The sequence below is a fragment of the Heteronotia binoei genome, chromosome 9, assembly GCF_032191835.1.
Source record: "Heteronotia binoei isolate CCM8104 ecotype False Entrance Well chromosome 9, APGP_CSIRO_Hbin_v1, whole genome shotgun sequence".
Classification (NCBI taxonomy): Eukaryota; Metazoa; Chordata; class Lepidosauria; order Squamata; family Gekkonidae; genus Heteronotia; species Heteronotia binoei.
The window spans coordinates 28933238-28950177 of record NC_083231.1 but is presented as its reverse complement, the minus strand read 5'-3'; the positions used below and the strand labels follow the sequence as shown (position 1 = coordinate 28950177).

The 16940-nt window shown below is 39.9% G+C and overlaps 1 protein-coding gene across 1 annotated transcript in view; it reads left to right on the top strand.

The window, feature by feature from the left end:
* The window catches only part of CLOCK (clock circadian regulator), a 48447-nt gene extending 34309 nt beyond the window's left edge, over window positions 1-14138 (top strand). Inside the window, exons 15-22 of the mRNA XM_060246380.1 lie at window positions 796-937; window positions 1261-1361; window positions 2472-2561; window positions 3787-3945; window positions 4533-4739; window positions 6337-6542; window positions 7249-7510; window positions 11828-14138. Of these exons, the coding sequence (XP_060102363.1) occupies window positions 796-937; window positions 1261-1361; window positions 2472-2561; window positions 3787-3945; window positions 4533-4739; window positions 6337-6542; window positions 7249-7510; window positions 11828-12019 (1359 nt within the window). The 3' untranslated portion in view covers window positions 12020-14138. The remainder of the gene's footprint in view (window positions 1-795; window positions 938-1260; window positions 1362-2471; window positions 2562-3786; window positions 3946-4532; window positions 4740-6336; window positions 6543-7248; window positions 7511-11827) is intronic.
* Window positions 14139-16940: the final 2802 nt, after the last annotated feature.

The following is a 16940-nucleotide window of genomic DNA, read 5'->3' as shown; positions in this document are numbered from 1 at the left end:
AGTTTTTCTTTCTTTTTTTACATTTTTTAACTAGCAAAGTGTACAAAAGTATTTTTATTCAGGGTCTCATTTTGCATGCCATAAACCCATAAAATAGCATTAGGTTGGATCCCAAGTGCTATGCATTGCACAAAAATAGCACTTAGTGCTGCTTGTAAACTTGTGCTTATGATCTTACAACTAAAATGTATTTATTAGCATATTATTGGTATTAAGTTTTATAAATGTTCATTTAAATATTAATAAAGATTACTTAGTCAACAAAAAGTAACTGGAAATCAGGATTTAAACGTATTGTCCATTAGCATGGAGGGACAATTTGCAGTGACAGCGCCTAGGCAAGTGTTAGACCTCCCCCCAGTCTTTTATTCTCTCACATTGATTTTCTGTCTTTGGTTACATTATTTTAATAAACTTTCTCAAGATGCCTAATAATGTAGAGAGTATTCAGAGTTGAGCTCAAACTGCTCTTGTAACTTTTGGTTCATTTGCAGTTGCGTGAGGGTAATGATAGTTCATCTTGTGTTGGTATGACTGAATAGAGAAACTGGAACAATGCTAAGAAGACAGAAGAGAACAAATTGTGCCTGTTGGGTATAATAGGACAGGAAAAGCCTGAAGACTGTGAACAGGCTGGGGATAGGTTAGAGGAGTGGGTGGGAACACTTGGATATTTGTTTCACTGGATGCTTTCTTTTCTGTTGTAGCCCTGTATTTACAAATGCTGTTTACTGATTGGATGTTTATTTTCTAAGACAAGTGAAGCACAATATGTTTTTATTTGTATGGTTTCAGAGTCAAGATTCAGGTTCTGACAATCATATAAATACAGTAAGCCTCAAAGAAGCATTGGAGAGATTTGATCACAGCCCCACACCTTCTGCTTCTTCTAGGAGTTCAAGGAAATCCTCTCATACTGCAGTTTCGGACCCTTCATGTAAGTGTTTATAATGGAACATGGCTATAATCTGCTCCGTTAGTGATTGATCTGGTCTGTTAGTATATATAAATGCAAGATATAATGAATAATTATCAGCCTAATGCATGTCAATTTTGTATCTACAAAGAGTTTGTTAAATCTGGTGCTCATAGAAAATTCTGTTTCTTACTTAACTAATTGCTTGAGAAGCCATTTTGAAAATATAGCTCTATAATTTTATTTGGACAAACAAATAACTGTGCCCCTATCTATAGTGTTGGGTTTATGAGAATAAAGAATAAAAGTGTTCCTCTTTAATTTTACATTGGCTGCGACATCAGCTACACCAACAAAACTGACCATGGATACTAGCACTCCTCCAAGGCAGAGTTTGTCCACTCATGAAAAGTCTGCACAAAGAAGGGCGTCGCTTGGTAATCAGGTAATTTTTTCAGGGAAAAAAAATCATTTTATATGGTAATAAAGGTTAATTCCTCACAAAATTAGTTAAAACCATGCAGAATGCATGCTTTCCGTTATCCCGTTTAGACAAATCCTTTTTGGGGCTCTCTGTTGTTTGCTTGGGATTTTCCCATCCTGAATATTTCCTCAATGTACTCATTCCCACCCCCCACCAAAAGCATCCTAATATTATATCCTGGTGGTGGTGGAAAGTGCCATCAAGTCACAGCTCCCTTATGGTAACCCCTCCAGGAGTTTTCAAGGCAGCAGACGTTCAAAGGTGCTTTGCCATTTCCTGCCTCTACGACATGATCCTGGTATTCTGTGGAAGTTTCCCATCCAAGTACTAGCCAGGGCTGCCCCTACTAGCCATTTTAAAATAATTGAAAAATTATTCAGTGGAGTTAAGTTAGAAATATCTAGTGTTTAGGTTGCAGATAAACTTAATTAGGTTCAGAGAAGAAAAGTGACAGAGGGAAAGTGTCATTGTCATTTTAACTGTAGTCCATATAGCACTCATCCTTCCAATGCACTGCTGGGTTCAGGGTCTTTTGTAGAGCCAGTCTGGTGTAGTGGTTAAGTGTGCGGACTCTTATCTGGGAGATCCGGATTTGATTCCCCATGCCTCCACTTGCACCTGCTGGAATGGCCATGGGTTAGCCATAGCTCTGGCAGAGGTTGTCCTTGACAGGGTGGCTGCTGTGAGAGCCCTCTCAGCCGCACCCATCTCACAGGGTGTCTGTTGTGCGGGGAGAAGATATAGGAGATTGTAAGTTGCTCTGAGTCTCTGATTCAGAGAGAAGGGCAGCGTATAAATCTGCAGTCTTTTTTGTCTTCTTCTAGATTATCTAAACTCTTGGAACTGGGTGTGGGTTTTTAGAGTATGCCTCACTTACCATGTAAGAGCAAGGAAATACTTTCTGGAACAGTGAAGAACATCTGTTATGAACATGTTTTATAGGCCTATTCCTATTTTCACATCCTCCAAAATACATATTGGAACTAAGGTCTTATAAAGAATGAAGTGATTACCTGTGACAGAAATTTAATTGAATAATTGTGGTGTGTGTATATGTATTTTTAATTCTAGTCTTTAAGTTCACAATCTGTTGGACAACCATTAGCACAACCAATAATGCCCCAACCTACAACTCTGCAGATTCAGCAAGGCATGTCTCAGGTACCAATTTTACATCTGAATGTTTATTGACTACGTTAAAAGCAGTTAATCGTATTTTAATGTAGAGAGCCACACAAATAGTTTAACTGGGTCATTATTTGATACAAAATGTAATCCATGAATCTGGGCAAAATTAAGCTTTATTAAAATAGGAATTATGATTAATATTGCTGTTTTGCTTAATAGTGTGCTTGTAAGTTTATTGCCTAGTTAGAATTGAGTTTCGTACATACTGTGTGGCTCTCAAAGTCCCCACTGCTCCATCAGCTGGCTTGGAAGAAGGCATTTGTCTATATAAAGCACTTCTTCAAGACAAGGCAGCTGGCGACTTGGAGAATGCATTTAAAGTTAAAATTGCTTTCTTTCCACTTCTCCCTCCCCCATTGCCTCCCTCCCTCCCTCCCTCGCAGCTCTGATGTTCATGTCTCACAGCTCTGACACATCTGAAACATTTATTATGTTAAGCAAATTTGGCCACCCCTGCTCTGGAGCATTCTACTTTCAAGGTTATAAACTAGGGAACAGAACAATCCAACCTGTTAGGGTTGGATATAATCTAGCAGTAAACATTTCACAGTTACAGAACATATGATTTAGGAGGGGGGGCATGTCTGGGAGATTAATGTGTACCCAAAGTATCTCCTCAGAAAGCAGATTGGCAGTGGCTGTTTGCCTTCCAGTAGTTCCTGCAGCCTACATCTCATTAAAAATCCTAGCAAATATAATGGCCTTGAAGTGCCCCCTAAAAAGATATAAAGAGAGTGTCCACCTCACTTCCTCAGGGAACCCCATTCTGTAGGGTGGGAAGCGCAACAGAAAAAGTTGTGGTTCTGGTTGATGCCACACAGTCTACCTTACCAGGGAAAACAGCCTATACATGACAACCTGAGTAGTTGGCACATGGGAACATAAGGGATGTGTGGGAACTAGGCTATTGTCAGGCTGCCACATTCTGAACCAGTTGCCATTTCCAGATTTGTCTTCAAGGGCAGCCCAACGTAGGCTGTATTACTGTAGTCCATTTTTAAATTGTAAGCCTCCATTCATCTGTGTCAGAAACCATGTCAAAAATCAATCAGCTTTATAGCTGTAGTTTAAATACAGGTAGTTATTATGTTGTGCAGAGGCTTGATAGCAGGATTTGATTTTTTTATTACTTTTCCTATAACATGTTGGCTTCTGATTCACATCTTCCTTGTGTTATCCCTAAATATTTGCTTTGCAGCCTATGCTTCAGTTTTCTGCTCAACTAGGAGCCATGCAGCACTTAAAGGACCAACTGGAACAAAGAACGCGAATGATAGAGGCAAACATTCATCGACAGCAAGAAGAGTTGCGTAAAATTCAGGAACAGCTCCAAATGGTCCATGGTCAAGGCCTCCAGGTTAGTAGTTGATCCAATATTAGCTTCTGGCCAGTGATTCTATACAAAAGCAATAGATTGGCTCCCCTGGAGCTCTTCCTATAGTGGTGTTACTTTCTTTTGACTCCTTGCACCAGAGGATAGTTTCATGACTAGCAGAATAGATCAATGGGATCCAGCCCCATGGATCTATCTAGATAAAATGACCCTATTAATAGGAAACATCATCTTCATGCATTGGTTCTGCAGGACGTGTTCACGTATATAGGACTGAATCCCATCAATTCTGTTAATAAATCTGTTTATTTCAGTGGAGCGATTCATTCAGTTACTAATAAATTTGACCTGTCTTAAAATTATATTATTGCTCATTCCACAATTGTGTACACAGTACTCTAGAATTGAGAATTTAGGATCTTAATTTTTCCTTTAGCTGATTAAGTCTCACATTTCTATTGACTTGTGTGGCTAATTCTTGATAAGCAGTGTTATAAATAAAATAATAAGTGTTTATACCTTTCGTTTTGCATTCAGTATGTATTTTAAAAAAACAACTGATATGTTCTGGACACTCTAGTAAGTGGATTTTTGTTGTTATTCTCTGATAGATGTTTTTGCAGCAGTCAGCTCCTGGATTAAACTTTGGTTCTGTGCAGCTGACTTCTGGAAACCCATCGAACATTCAACAGATTACACCACTTAACATGCAAGGTCAGGTTGTTCAAACAAATCAGATCCAAGGTGATATGAACACGGGTCATATTGGTACTCAACACATGATACAGCAGCAGCCCCTGCAAAGTACCACAGCTCAGGTAAATAATGCCACAAAATAAAATCTTGCAAATGTTGCTGTTTTTGTCCTATGCAGTTGTTTTGCAAAGAGATACTTTTCATGTGCTTTCTGTTGCCAACCTAACCTTATAAAGACAAGGATGGCCTTGGCAGTGCAGGGGAGTGGGACCCATGTCCAAGGATGATCTAAAATAAATGTCTTGCAGGTATGTGGGAGGAGGCTTTAGGTGTAGGTGCAAGAAATGATTATGAAAGTATATGAGATGTTTAGGCTATGAAATTGAACTGTGTGCTTACAGGGAGCCAGTTTGGTGTAGTGGTTAAGCGGGCAGACTCTAATCTGGGAGAATGGGGTTTGATTCCCCACTCCTCCACATGGAGGACTTTTTTTTGAGCAGGAATGCAGTTCCAACTGGCTTGTGTTAGGGGGTGTGGCCAAATATGCAAGTGAGTTCCTGTCCACATGCGGTTGCTGGTGTAACCTTGGGTCAGCCACAAGTTCTCAGCAGAGCTGTTCTCTCAAGAGCAGTTCTTTGAGTGCTCTTTCAGCCCCACCTACCTAACAGGATGTCTGTTGTGGGGAGAGAAAGAGAAAGGAGATTTTAAGCTGCTCTGAGACTCCAAGTGAAGGGCAGATATAATACCAGTCTCCTCTATTTAGAAATGAGAGGCTTGGCATTAAGGGAAAGAAAAAGGAATGAAAGAACTTGCAGGGATAAACCAGATTTGCAGTGGAGCAGCAGCTGTTGCTTTAATGCAAGGGCTAGAAGTTCACTGGCCACTTATTAAAGCTTTTTGTGCTTTATTATGCCATCTAGTATACGGCTCTAAGGCTTGATAAGTAACTTTAAAAATAAAAACTTCCTGTTTATGATTGTTTCTGTTGCACAAAGCAATTTTGGAAGATTCTGCGATGACAGTGATACTCATCAGGACCAAACAGAATGAAGGCTGAAAGCAGTAACTGCTTGAGTGAAAGGATTAAGCAATTTACTTTTAAATTAAAAACTTATAATTAGTATATTAACTGTTCCATTTCTGTGTATATTTGTTCAGTTACTGTAAATATCTTCTATTAGTAAGTCTTGGATTTTCTTGTCACAAAGTCAAGGGAAAAAAAACCCGTTTGAATCCTCCTCAGATCCATCCATCCATTCATCCATCCCATCTGTTGTTACTGATACATACAAATCTCATCTTTTTAAAATGGAAAGTTATTTAACTTAAACATTTAAAAATAGTTTCTTAAATCTGCCATGATACAGATAATTAATCTATTATTTGCATCTTTGGGATAAACTTTATACCTCCTTGTCAGAACTCTATCTCAGTAAATGACCCCTTTAACTCTAGATAATTTCATCTATATGTTGCCCACAGCATTTCATATGCTGGAGTCATTTGTGAGTATAATGTTTCCACCAAAGATCATAACATTTCTGCCTATATTTAAATGCAAAAATAGATACTATAAAATTAACATAATAATGAAATGATAGCATTTTTCTTTAACTCACTTATTCAGCTGTCTGTGTTTTCTTTAAAGTTGGGGGAAAATGTTTAAATCTGTACTGCTGTGCAGAATCATCTCAATGACAAAATATTTTCTTTCTGCAGCACAGTCAACAAAATGTTCTGAGTGGGCACAGTCAACAGACTTCTCTTGCTTCTCAGTCTCAGAACACGCTTTCAGCCCCCCTGTATAACACTATGGTGATTTCTCAGCCAGCCACAGGAAATGTTGTTCAAATTCCTTCTACTTTACCACAAAGTAACAACCAGAATGCTGCCATTACCACATTTACCCAGGACAGACAAATCAGGTATGAGGAGAGAGAAAATTCCTTTTAAAGATTCAGAATTTCTCTTTTTTTCCTGTGGCATCAGTTGTTTTTAAACAGGATTTAAGTGGCAAAGGAAGGTCATTGTTACTAGTACATTTCAGGTAGTCAGGCATTTGATATAAGAAACTGGGAGAGGAATAGAGAGTGGCTGTCAATGGTTTATTTTGATACAGACCTACTTTATTCTTTCTCAAGAAAAAAGAACAAAGCAATAACATGCCTTTTTAGTTACCTCTCAAAATACTTTTAGGGACACTCAATGAAATTGATTGAGAGTAGGTTTTGGACAGAAAAAGCAATGTACTTCTTAGCAAATGGAATACCTTGTGGAATTTGCAGCTGTAAAGTATGGACTGAAAAAAGGATTAGACAGATTAATTGGTAGGTCTTTCAATGCTTGTTAGCCACAAAAGCTGTGATTACAGGGCAGGAGGAACTGCCACCTTCATGCCTTGCTTGTGGGCTTTCTGAAACCATCCTGCTGGCCACTGTGAAACAAGGGAGGTTGCGGGGGGGGGGGGGGGGGACTAGATTGGCCTCTTATGTTTTTGAATGAGATGTAGAGATGTAAAGTAGAGGAGACTTGGATAAGACCAGTTTGCATGTGCCTTGCTTTTGGAGTACTTGAGATTCAGCATTTATCAAATGAACTGGTAACAACTGATTGTTTCTGTCCTCTTTACAGATTCTCTCAAGGCCAGCAGCTCGTAACAAAACTAGTCACTGCTCCTGTAGCTTGTGGAGCAGTCATGGTACCAAGTACTATGTTTATGGGGCAGGTGGTTACGGCCTATCCTACTTTTGCTGCACAGCAGCAGCAGCCACAAACATTATCAATAACACAGCAGCAGCAGAGCCAGCAGGAGCAGCAGCAACAGCAGCAGCTTGCTACCATTCAGCAGCCACCTCAGACTCAGCTGACTCAGCATCCGCAGCAGTTTTTACAGGTAGAGCCATATCCTCCATCCATTACTTGTTGAACAAGTCTGCAGTTTACTTAAACTATGTATACTGTTGAGGCATCTTAGTTAAAAGATTTCTTTTGTGGATACAAGGCTCGCAGGTTGGTTTGTTTGTTTTAATGCATACAACACACCTTTTCCAGAAGTGCAAGGCAGCTAATGTCTGTTGCAGAAAATGAAAAATTAAGTCCCCAAGTACCTAGCTGTTTTAAGTCAGGCCTAGGACTGCATCCCAGTGAGTTCAGTTGAGAGAGGTAGAGAAAGGTAAAGAGTGCTGAGTTCAAAATGTACTTTCCTGTGGCTTGTTTCATTTGTGCTTCTAATATGAAATGGAAACACACATTGAAAGCTTCATACATGGTCATCAAACTTCTGTGCATTGCTTATGTGGTGTGAGATTCTTCTGAGTAGCTGGTAGCCTTCTAATGTTAAGAGGCAAGGAGCAGCCAGAAACGAAATGTTTCTAGGTATGTTAGAGTGGGTAGGAGCTGTAAAGGCATAATGCTAAGAGAATGAATATCTTATTGTTCAGAATGAATAATGGCCAGGAACCAAGAAAACAAAGTTGTGAAACTAGCTCAGTATGCCCAGAGGGGCTCAAGGTTTCCTTTTAAAAACAACACCTGCCTGCTTCTCCTATGCCAAATGGCAAGGCTTCATTAGAAAGGGAGAGGAGTTTAAAAGCAGTTTGTGATATGGCTTTGAAGTCAGCTGTTCAGAGAAAGAGGCTATTGATTTCACTTGTTGAATGTAAATGCCTTGTATAAGCCTAAGTAGTTCTTTGAATTCTGGCCTTAGTCTTGGAACAGAAATATTCACAGCTCAGTCAGTGGTAGAAAGTAAGAGGTAGCAGGCCTTGCTCCAGTGCCAAAGTGTCCCAGCTCCAATGACAAAGTGTCTGGAACAAGGGAATAAACAGGCAAGTTTAGCAGATGAGCGAGTTCAGCAGCAGAATGAGGAATCCAGGGCACTAGTCTCTCCACATCCCTAAAAGGGTATGCACACTTTCCACAAACAGTTCTACATAAATAGGAAAACAATTGTGAAGGCAGAATACTAGCAGAGGGTTGTGGGCTATCCAGTGTATTGCACTGAGTGCAACTTGTGTGACTGTCTACCAGTTGGACTAAAGTTATGGGTGGGTGCTCTGTGCTAGGAGCAAATTCACACATTTGATGCCAAGGTGACTGACCTGATGAAGCAGAGGCGGTCAGTTAGGCGCATGGATAAGACTCTTAGGGACTTGTTAGGTTTGTCTCACTCTGAGAATGGAAGCCCTGCTGCTGTCAGGGTCAGAGGGAAACAGGACACTACTGAATAAAGGAGGAATGTTCCTTCAGAAGGGACCCCTTCTACAGTTTCTTCAGAATGGACCCCTTCTACAGGCATCCTTTTGCACCAAGAACCATTCCTGGGCAAGGAGGGACGGGGGCTTTTAGTAGCTGATGATAGACAGATGAGTTGCGAATCCATATACTGACCACATGGTGACTTGCCTGCCTTGTGTGAAGGTAGTGGACATTACACATGGCCTAGATAGGCTGGTAGACAGTGCTGGGGAAGAGCCAGTGGTCATGGTACATGTATACCAGGCCTAAAATTTTCCATGCATTTCTCTGAGGAAACTGTTGTGAGCTGCCTTGGGTTCCCTGATGAGTGTGAAAGGCAGAATACAAATCCACTAAATAAAAAATCCTGTTCCATGATTGAATGAAATTGTTTTATGTTTACATCCAGCTTTTCTTTTATTATGGAATTCAAAAGAGTTTCCATAAGGACTCAGGATACGGCTTGAGATGAGAGAGAGAGGGTGACGTTCTGCATATATTCAAGAGAATTTTCATCACCATTTAGATTATTAGTTGTGCTGGCATCTATGTAAGCCCCAACTCAAAAGTAGAACTTGCAGTGTAGATAAGAAGATGAAGAAGATGAAGATATTGGATTTATATCCCGCCCTCCACTCCGAAGAGTCTCAGAGCGGCTCACAATCTCCTTTACCTTCCTCCCCCACAACAGACACCCTGTGAGGTGGGTGGGGCTGGAGAGGGCTCTCACAGCCGCTGCCCTTTCAAGGACAACCTCTGCCAGAGCTATGGCTGACCCAAGGCCATGCCAGCAGGTGCAAGTGGAGGAGTGGGGAATCAAACCCGGTTCTCCCAGATAAGAGTCCGCACACTTAACCACTTAACCACTACACCAAACTGGCTCTCGATACGAGTTAGAGCAGAGAATAGGAAGAGCTCTGTACAGAAACAACATGAACTGTGAACAGGCCCTTTCAGAGGTCCAGGGGCCTGGTATATTTGCAGTTTTTGAAGCTCCTAGCCATAGTAAAAATAATGTGTCATAAAAACCAGTTGTGAAACCTGTCAATTGCAAAAAAATTAACAGAGATCTAAATTTGAAGTCCCATTTGAGTTTGAGGCTTAGGCCAGGTGGCCTTCCTGTGACCCTCTCTAATTGACCCTGACTGTGGCAGAATCTTAGCAGCAGCCGCTTCTCCTTGTTACCAAGGTAGGTTCATAGTCGTGATCAACTTTTCTGAAGCAGCTGCTTGCTCTGGCACTTCTGAGATTCGCTTTTTGAAAATATTTCTGTGGGCCCACCCCCCTTCATTTATTTAGGAGATTGGTTATGCTATATCTCCAGACTCTTGCTCATGCCAAAGCAACCATCCTCTGTGTATGTGAGAGTTCAAGGCAAAGCTTGAGTAGTTTTGACTCCTTATGGTACCCTGTCCCTCTGTTTGTCTTACCACACTCAGTCAGTCAGTTTATTGCGGCTCTAAGCCAATCGACAGCAACAACACAACTCATCAATAACAGTACAACACAACACCAAGTTGAAATATAACATAACAATATAAAACTTGTACATCCATCAAAGTGGTAATAAAATTAGCTGACGTAGGCAACACTTAACTAAAAGCATCTTCTTTCAAATACAGACAGCATTAAATTTCTTTCTGTCAAGGTCGGTAACATATAGAAACTTAGCAAGATCCAAAGAAAGTTGATCACTCCCATCCCCTAAGAGGAAGTAAATGGTTTGGGCCTGATTTAAAGATTCAGCTAGCATTAGATGGTTCCGCAAAAGTCTGTACCTTGCCTCTGTATGGAAAAGACAGTTCAGAATAAGGTGGGAAACCGTATCGACCTCCTCCAGGCCGCACGGACAGATCCTGTCTTCTAACGGGATCTTGTGGAAACGGCCCCTCAGTACTGCTGCGTCCAGAATGTTCAGGCGTGCCAAGGACAGCATCCGCCTGATCTTAATTGGCTGTATCTTTTCTAGATACCTGGCACATTTAAGGTCAAGTCGTGATCAACTTTTCTGAAGCAGCTGCTTGCTCTGGCACTTCTGAGATTCGCTTTTTGAAAATATTTCTGTGGGCCCACCCCCCTTCATTTATTTAGGAGATTGGTTATGCTATATCTCCAGACTCTTGCTCATGCCAAAGCAACCATCCTCTGTGTATGTGAGAGTTCAAGGCAAAGCTTGAGTAGTTTTGACTCCTTATGGTACCCTGTCCCTCTGTTTGTCTTACCACACTGCAAATTCTGTCCTTCATTGAAACAACATGTCCTGTCTGGTAAAATTTTGTACTGCAGCAGAGTACATATAATGATCAAGGGAGAGCCAGTTTGGTGTAGTGGTTAAGTGTGTGGACTCTTATCTGGGAGAACCGGGTTTGATTCCCCATTCCTCCACTTACAGCTGCTGAAATGGCCTTGGGTCAGCCATAGCTCTCCTAGTAGTTGTCCTTGCTGTGAGAGCCCTTTGAGCCCCACCCACCTCACAGGGTGTCTGTTGTGGGGGGAGAAGATATAGGAGATTGTAAGCCGCTCTGAGTCTCTGATTCAGAGAGAAGGGTGAGGTATAAATCTGCAGTCTTCTCCTTCTCCTGACTGCCTCTTCCCCAAACGCTCCTGGCGTATCCTCACAGAACCTAGTTTGAGAACTACTGTTATAAGTCATGATGAGCGTGCATAAGAAATAAAGCCTGGTTCCTATCAGTTATGTTTCAATAGACTGACGTCTACTGGTACGTGAACTTTTGAGAATTTTCTTTTATGGTCTACCCTTGCGTTTTCCATCTTTACCCTATCAGTTAAAGGCAGAATTGGAAGCCAGTAAATTCAATCAAGCTGCCTAGCAGTACAATACTCCTTTTTGAGGCCAGCAAAATGATATTTGTTTAGATATTTGTACCTCCCCTGAAACCACAAAACTTGTCAGCAGCAGACGATGCCGCTATTCTCTCAGATGCCTCACCATCTGTGCTTTGTGTGCTTTCAGACATCTCGGTTGCTCCACGGAAACCAGTCAACTCAGCTTATTCTCTCTGCTGCTTTCCCACTGCAACAAAGCACTTTCACCCCATCACACCACCAGCAGCATCAGTCCCAGCAGCAACAGCAGCAACCGCAGCAGATTTCACGGCACAGAACTGACAGCATGACTGAGCCTTCCAAAGTTCAGCCGCAATAGCGTGGAGGCTCTGCTGCTTCCAAAGGCAAGCAAAGAGAAGAGGCTGCTCACACATAGTTGCACTGGCGATGAGAGAGAGGAGACTGCAGACTTCGCCAAGTGCAGTATTGAATATTCATCTAAATGCTTGGAATGTGTCTGCTGAGGAAAGAATGTGAGATGCTTCTGAAAGGTACCATTGGTACAGATCAGCAAAAAGGTGATGGGGACGAGGCCATGGCTCCCTTTGCCCCAGAGATCTGGTTGCTCCAGCTTTTGTGTTTTGTTTTTCCTTCAAAGGCGTGTACTGCCACGTGTTAACTTGTCTGGATCAAGTCTCAAAACTGAGTAGGGCACTTAAATAAATGTTTTTAGCAGTTCTCTCAGATTAAGTGTTACAATGGACATGCTGTTGCTACAGCAGTTTGTTTTTTACAATGCCTGCAATTATGCTCCAAAAGACAATTTTTTTCATATTATGGGACAGTAGATATTTTCAAAATATTGTGTGGAATCAAAATTTTCATTGTACAGATGATGTAAAATACTGTGTATATGTCTGGATAAAAGGCAAGAGCAGAATATTTTATATGATGCATGGAACTGTTGGTTTGAATAAGTTTTTCCCTGAATTTTCACACAATTGCTCAAACTACAATTTTCATCTGTTTTTACCTATTCGTCTTCTATGACACGCTCCATCATTCTCACCTGTAATGTGGGCACAAGTCTCCTGTCTGTGCTTTATCTGTGATGTAAGAGTTTGTTCAATGAGGTGATATAGTGTTCTGGTTTGTGGAAATTTTGGAGTTATATTATTGATGAAACACTTTGAACTGTGAGTGGTTATGCATCAGAGTTCAAGGCATTCAGTTTCTTAAATATCATTTGTAATTTCATAGATATTTCAATTTTTTTTCCGTTGAGGGAAAAATAGGAATTTGCACTGCTATATTGTGGATGGTTTGGAATTTTACTCCCCAAAGTTATCTTTTGATATAATTCATAGTTGGAAATATTTATGTAACAAATAAGGTTTAAAAATATGAAAGAGATTTTCAAGAATGTCTCAAATATAGGAGTAATTTGCACAAAATATATTTGAATTTAATAATTGTAGGCACTTTTTAACTTTCTCTGTGGTGAGAAATGTGACTTCTCGGAATATGTTGGAATCTTTTTATTCTCCTTTGGAAATTTTGTCCATCAATTAGTCAGAAATGATTCAGGGTTGTTTGAAACAAAACAGAACAAAAATACCCATAGTGCCTTGGTTTTGATTCAGGTGATAATGTTAAATATATCAAATTACAGTCCGTTGAATCCGTGGCCATTTTTGAAGTCTTAGAACATTGTTAACAAAGCATGCTTCATATTTCTCTACTATATTTGTATATTCAAGTATTTTGAAAATTATACTAATTGAGATCTGAAGTGTTTTGAAAACATTGGCACTGTTTTAACCACTAACCCTGGTGCATGCCATTTAAATATTTTATTTTTGAAGTAGCTGCCTGATAAGAAGTGCAGTTCTCCTAAACGATATCAGTATAGAGATGAATAGCAGTTAGTATAATTCCTTTGTTACTGAAATTTAATGGAAAATATTAAAAAGAGATTGTCAGCACTTCAGCTTTTAAAAGGGATAGTGTTAAACGAAGACTTCGGATGGTAAATTCACTTTAAAGATAATAAAAAGTTCCAACAGAAATTCTGTACACTTAAAAAAAAATACAGCAAGTAGATTTTATGGTACTAGTTTTAAAAACCACATCTGCAGAGCAAAATAGATTGGGTGGCAAAATGGGGGGGGAATGGTTAGAGCAGGGAATGTCTGAATTAAGGAGTATTATAGAGGAGCTTTATTAATATAACCAAAGTGCGGTGGGATGCTAAGATTGTAATTCTGGGTAAACAAAGCCTGCATAAAAAGCAACACCATGTAGCAAATGATAGCAGCAATGATTTCCGTTCTATGTTCCCTCCCCCTCCCCATTACAACTAACAGTAGAACTACAGTGAAAAAAGACAAAATTATAAGGAATCAACCAAAGAATTGGGACTAGTTCATTCCCTTTTAGCCAGGACAGAGAACCTATATTGGAAACCACCTGACTGTGTTCATTAAAGGGACTTTGTGGCATTCAATGCACAAGAAGCATATATTGTAGTAAAAAAATGGCAGGTTGCTTCTTCTGTTTGTACTCCCAAATTAGGCTGTGTCAAATGAAGGTCCATGCTTTAAGTACATTATTTAGTGGAGGTTGTCTTTTGGGCTTTAAGCTGTTCGCAATAATAAAAAAGCATTAAATGAAAATGCTGGAAAAGCTTTAATAGTACTTACAGAAGTTGTTAGTTAAAAGGTAAAGCAACATCACTGGACAGGTGATTACTTGTTTGGCATAAATGCAGCCCCTAGTAGATGTGAGGGTTATATAGGAGGCTCCAGGGCATTTGTTAATGACAAAATCTTTCCTAGCCTTAGAAGATGAAAGTTACCAAATGCTTTCCATAGTCTTTAGAAGATAATGGTGGAAGAGCAGCGATTAACTGGAAAATATTGCCTAAAATGTGTGGGGGGGAAAATTCTACACCTTGAGCAAACTTAACTGAGGAAGCCCAGAATTTGTGTTGGCACTTATGCCCTGCCTCTGCTGTTGTTGACTACTAAGTAGACATAGCGCTCTTAAGAGGACTATTTAGTTCTGTTGAATGTCAGTTTCTTCTAAACCAGGAGGAAGACCTGGGCTCTAGGTCTTCTGATGAAAGCTGCTGCTTTTGCAAGGCTGGCGTTTGTCCCAGTGGTTATAAGGAGGGAATGCTCCACCGTCTGGAACTTAATATGGCCAAATGTCTCTATGTGGGGAAGAATGTGGAGACTGGTGATCTGTGAGTGAATGTCATGGTAATGCACTAGTGCTAAAGCAAAAACAAAAAGTTTGATGAAGTGCTACTGAAGCAAAAGAAATAAGAGTTAGGTTTGCCTAAGTTGGGGTGAGAGTGGGGGTGGGTGGGGAGAAGACTCAATGATGAGCCTTTGGGAATGTTAGAGGAAATTGTATAGATATTTTTATATTATATTTAATATGTATATATACTATATTTGTACACATATTAAAAGAGTATAGTCAGCGCTCTCCATATGCCTTCCATTATTTTTATCTTAGATGTTTACTTCCTGCGGCCATGGCTCCAGTACTTCACCACCTTCTGTAGGCCACCTGCCTACTGCCAACTATCCATACCATCTAGACAGTGAGCACAAAGCTGTAGATCCTAATTCAGCAAGACGCTGAGACATGCCTGAGCAGTAACCCCATTAACTTCAGTGCTAATGGGTTACTGTTAGGCAGAGCAATGTCACTTTTGAGACTATTGGGGAATACTGCTTTTTAAAACACTCTGGTAAGAGGGATCTGCTTATTCCACCAATCCACTGGTTTAGCCAAGAGTAGCCATGAAAACTGACGAGTCAAGGCTGTTTGTTGCTCTGAAGTGCCATGCTCTTACCCTTCTAAGGTGGTCATCCTCCCATCATATTTGAGTATCTTATTGAATGAGCATAAGAGAAAAGATGTGTGCAAACTTCAAGCACTTTATTGAGGGGATAATCTTATTTGAAATGCAGTTTATTATTTTAGGCTTAGGGGGATCCCAAAGGTATCGGAATGTAGAATATTGTCAAAAAGAAGCATTGCTGGAAAATGTTTCTCAATCTGGCAATTCTTTGAGGCTCCGAATCCAAGCTTGTGTGGACATTGAAAATAGTCAGCTTTGTAGGGAATGGATAAGTCTACATCTAAGGGTTTTTTAAGAGCTGATTTTTTTTAAAAAAATTGCACAATTGTCAGAGAGATATCAACAGGAGGCTTGTTTGAGCCTTTTAAATGATTCTAAGTGGTCCTTAGGATTAATGTGTAGAGGGTTTACAGATGTGGCCTTTTAGTAGACTGTTTCAGTCATCAGTATAGTTAGTAATTCTAGAGGTAACACCAATTTGTGTGTGTGTGTTGTGTGTTTAATGTCATGGTGTCATGTAATTTCAGCATGTGCGTATTAACCTCATAAATTGTCTCCATTGGAAATTTATCATTGAAATATGATGGGAAGAGAGAAGAGAAGGGAGCAGATTGGATGTCAAAGGGAGGAAAAGTCCTCCCCCCAAGAAGCAGGGAGACTTTTTAGAAGAACTGAGGTTGAATGGTAAAAATTCACTGTGTGAGAGAAGATTTGAGAGATGTTAAAAAACTGGTTGTTCACAAAGCTGGGTAGTTGGTCAATATATATTTTAACACTACATTCCTGTCTTTTAATAAACAAGTACTTCAAGTCTGTTTCCTATGCTTCATGCTTTCTCATCTGCATAGGTGTTTAGAAGCATGATGGGCTTATATTGTGCAAAGATGTTGTACCTACTAGTAACACACGGACACACACACACACAAAGGAAACAAAACACTGTGTATGAACAAAATAACTGTGTTGCCTGATATACAGATCCCAGCTCTGACTGACAGGTGCTGCACTAGTAGACAATCAAAATTTATGGAAGACTTTTAGGGGAAGATGTTCTTAAAGATACAGCTGCTTTGAAAGTGTTTTTTATTAAAGTAAAAGGAGTATTTATTTTTTAAATTGTCTAATTGGATACTTTTCTGTGTTGAATTCACATTGTCTTGGTTTTGCATTTTTAAAATTTGGCATTAGATTTGTATATGTAGAAAAAAAAATCTGACTTCAGGAAAATGTAGATATGGTTCCCTAGTGCTCATGTGACCATTATCAAGTGTCAGTTTTTAATTGAATAAATATAACATTTGAAATTTGTGTGTGTAGCTTTTAAGGTTTATGTTTCTGGTTTGATTATTGACCTATATGCAATGAAGTGCATGGGATAGTTTGATGCTATTGTATCCCGCCCCACATTAGTGTTAATACTCTG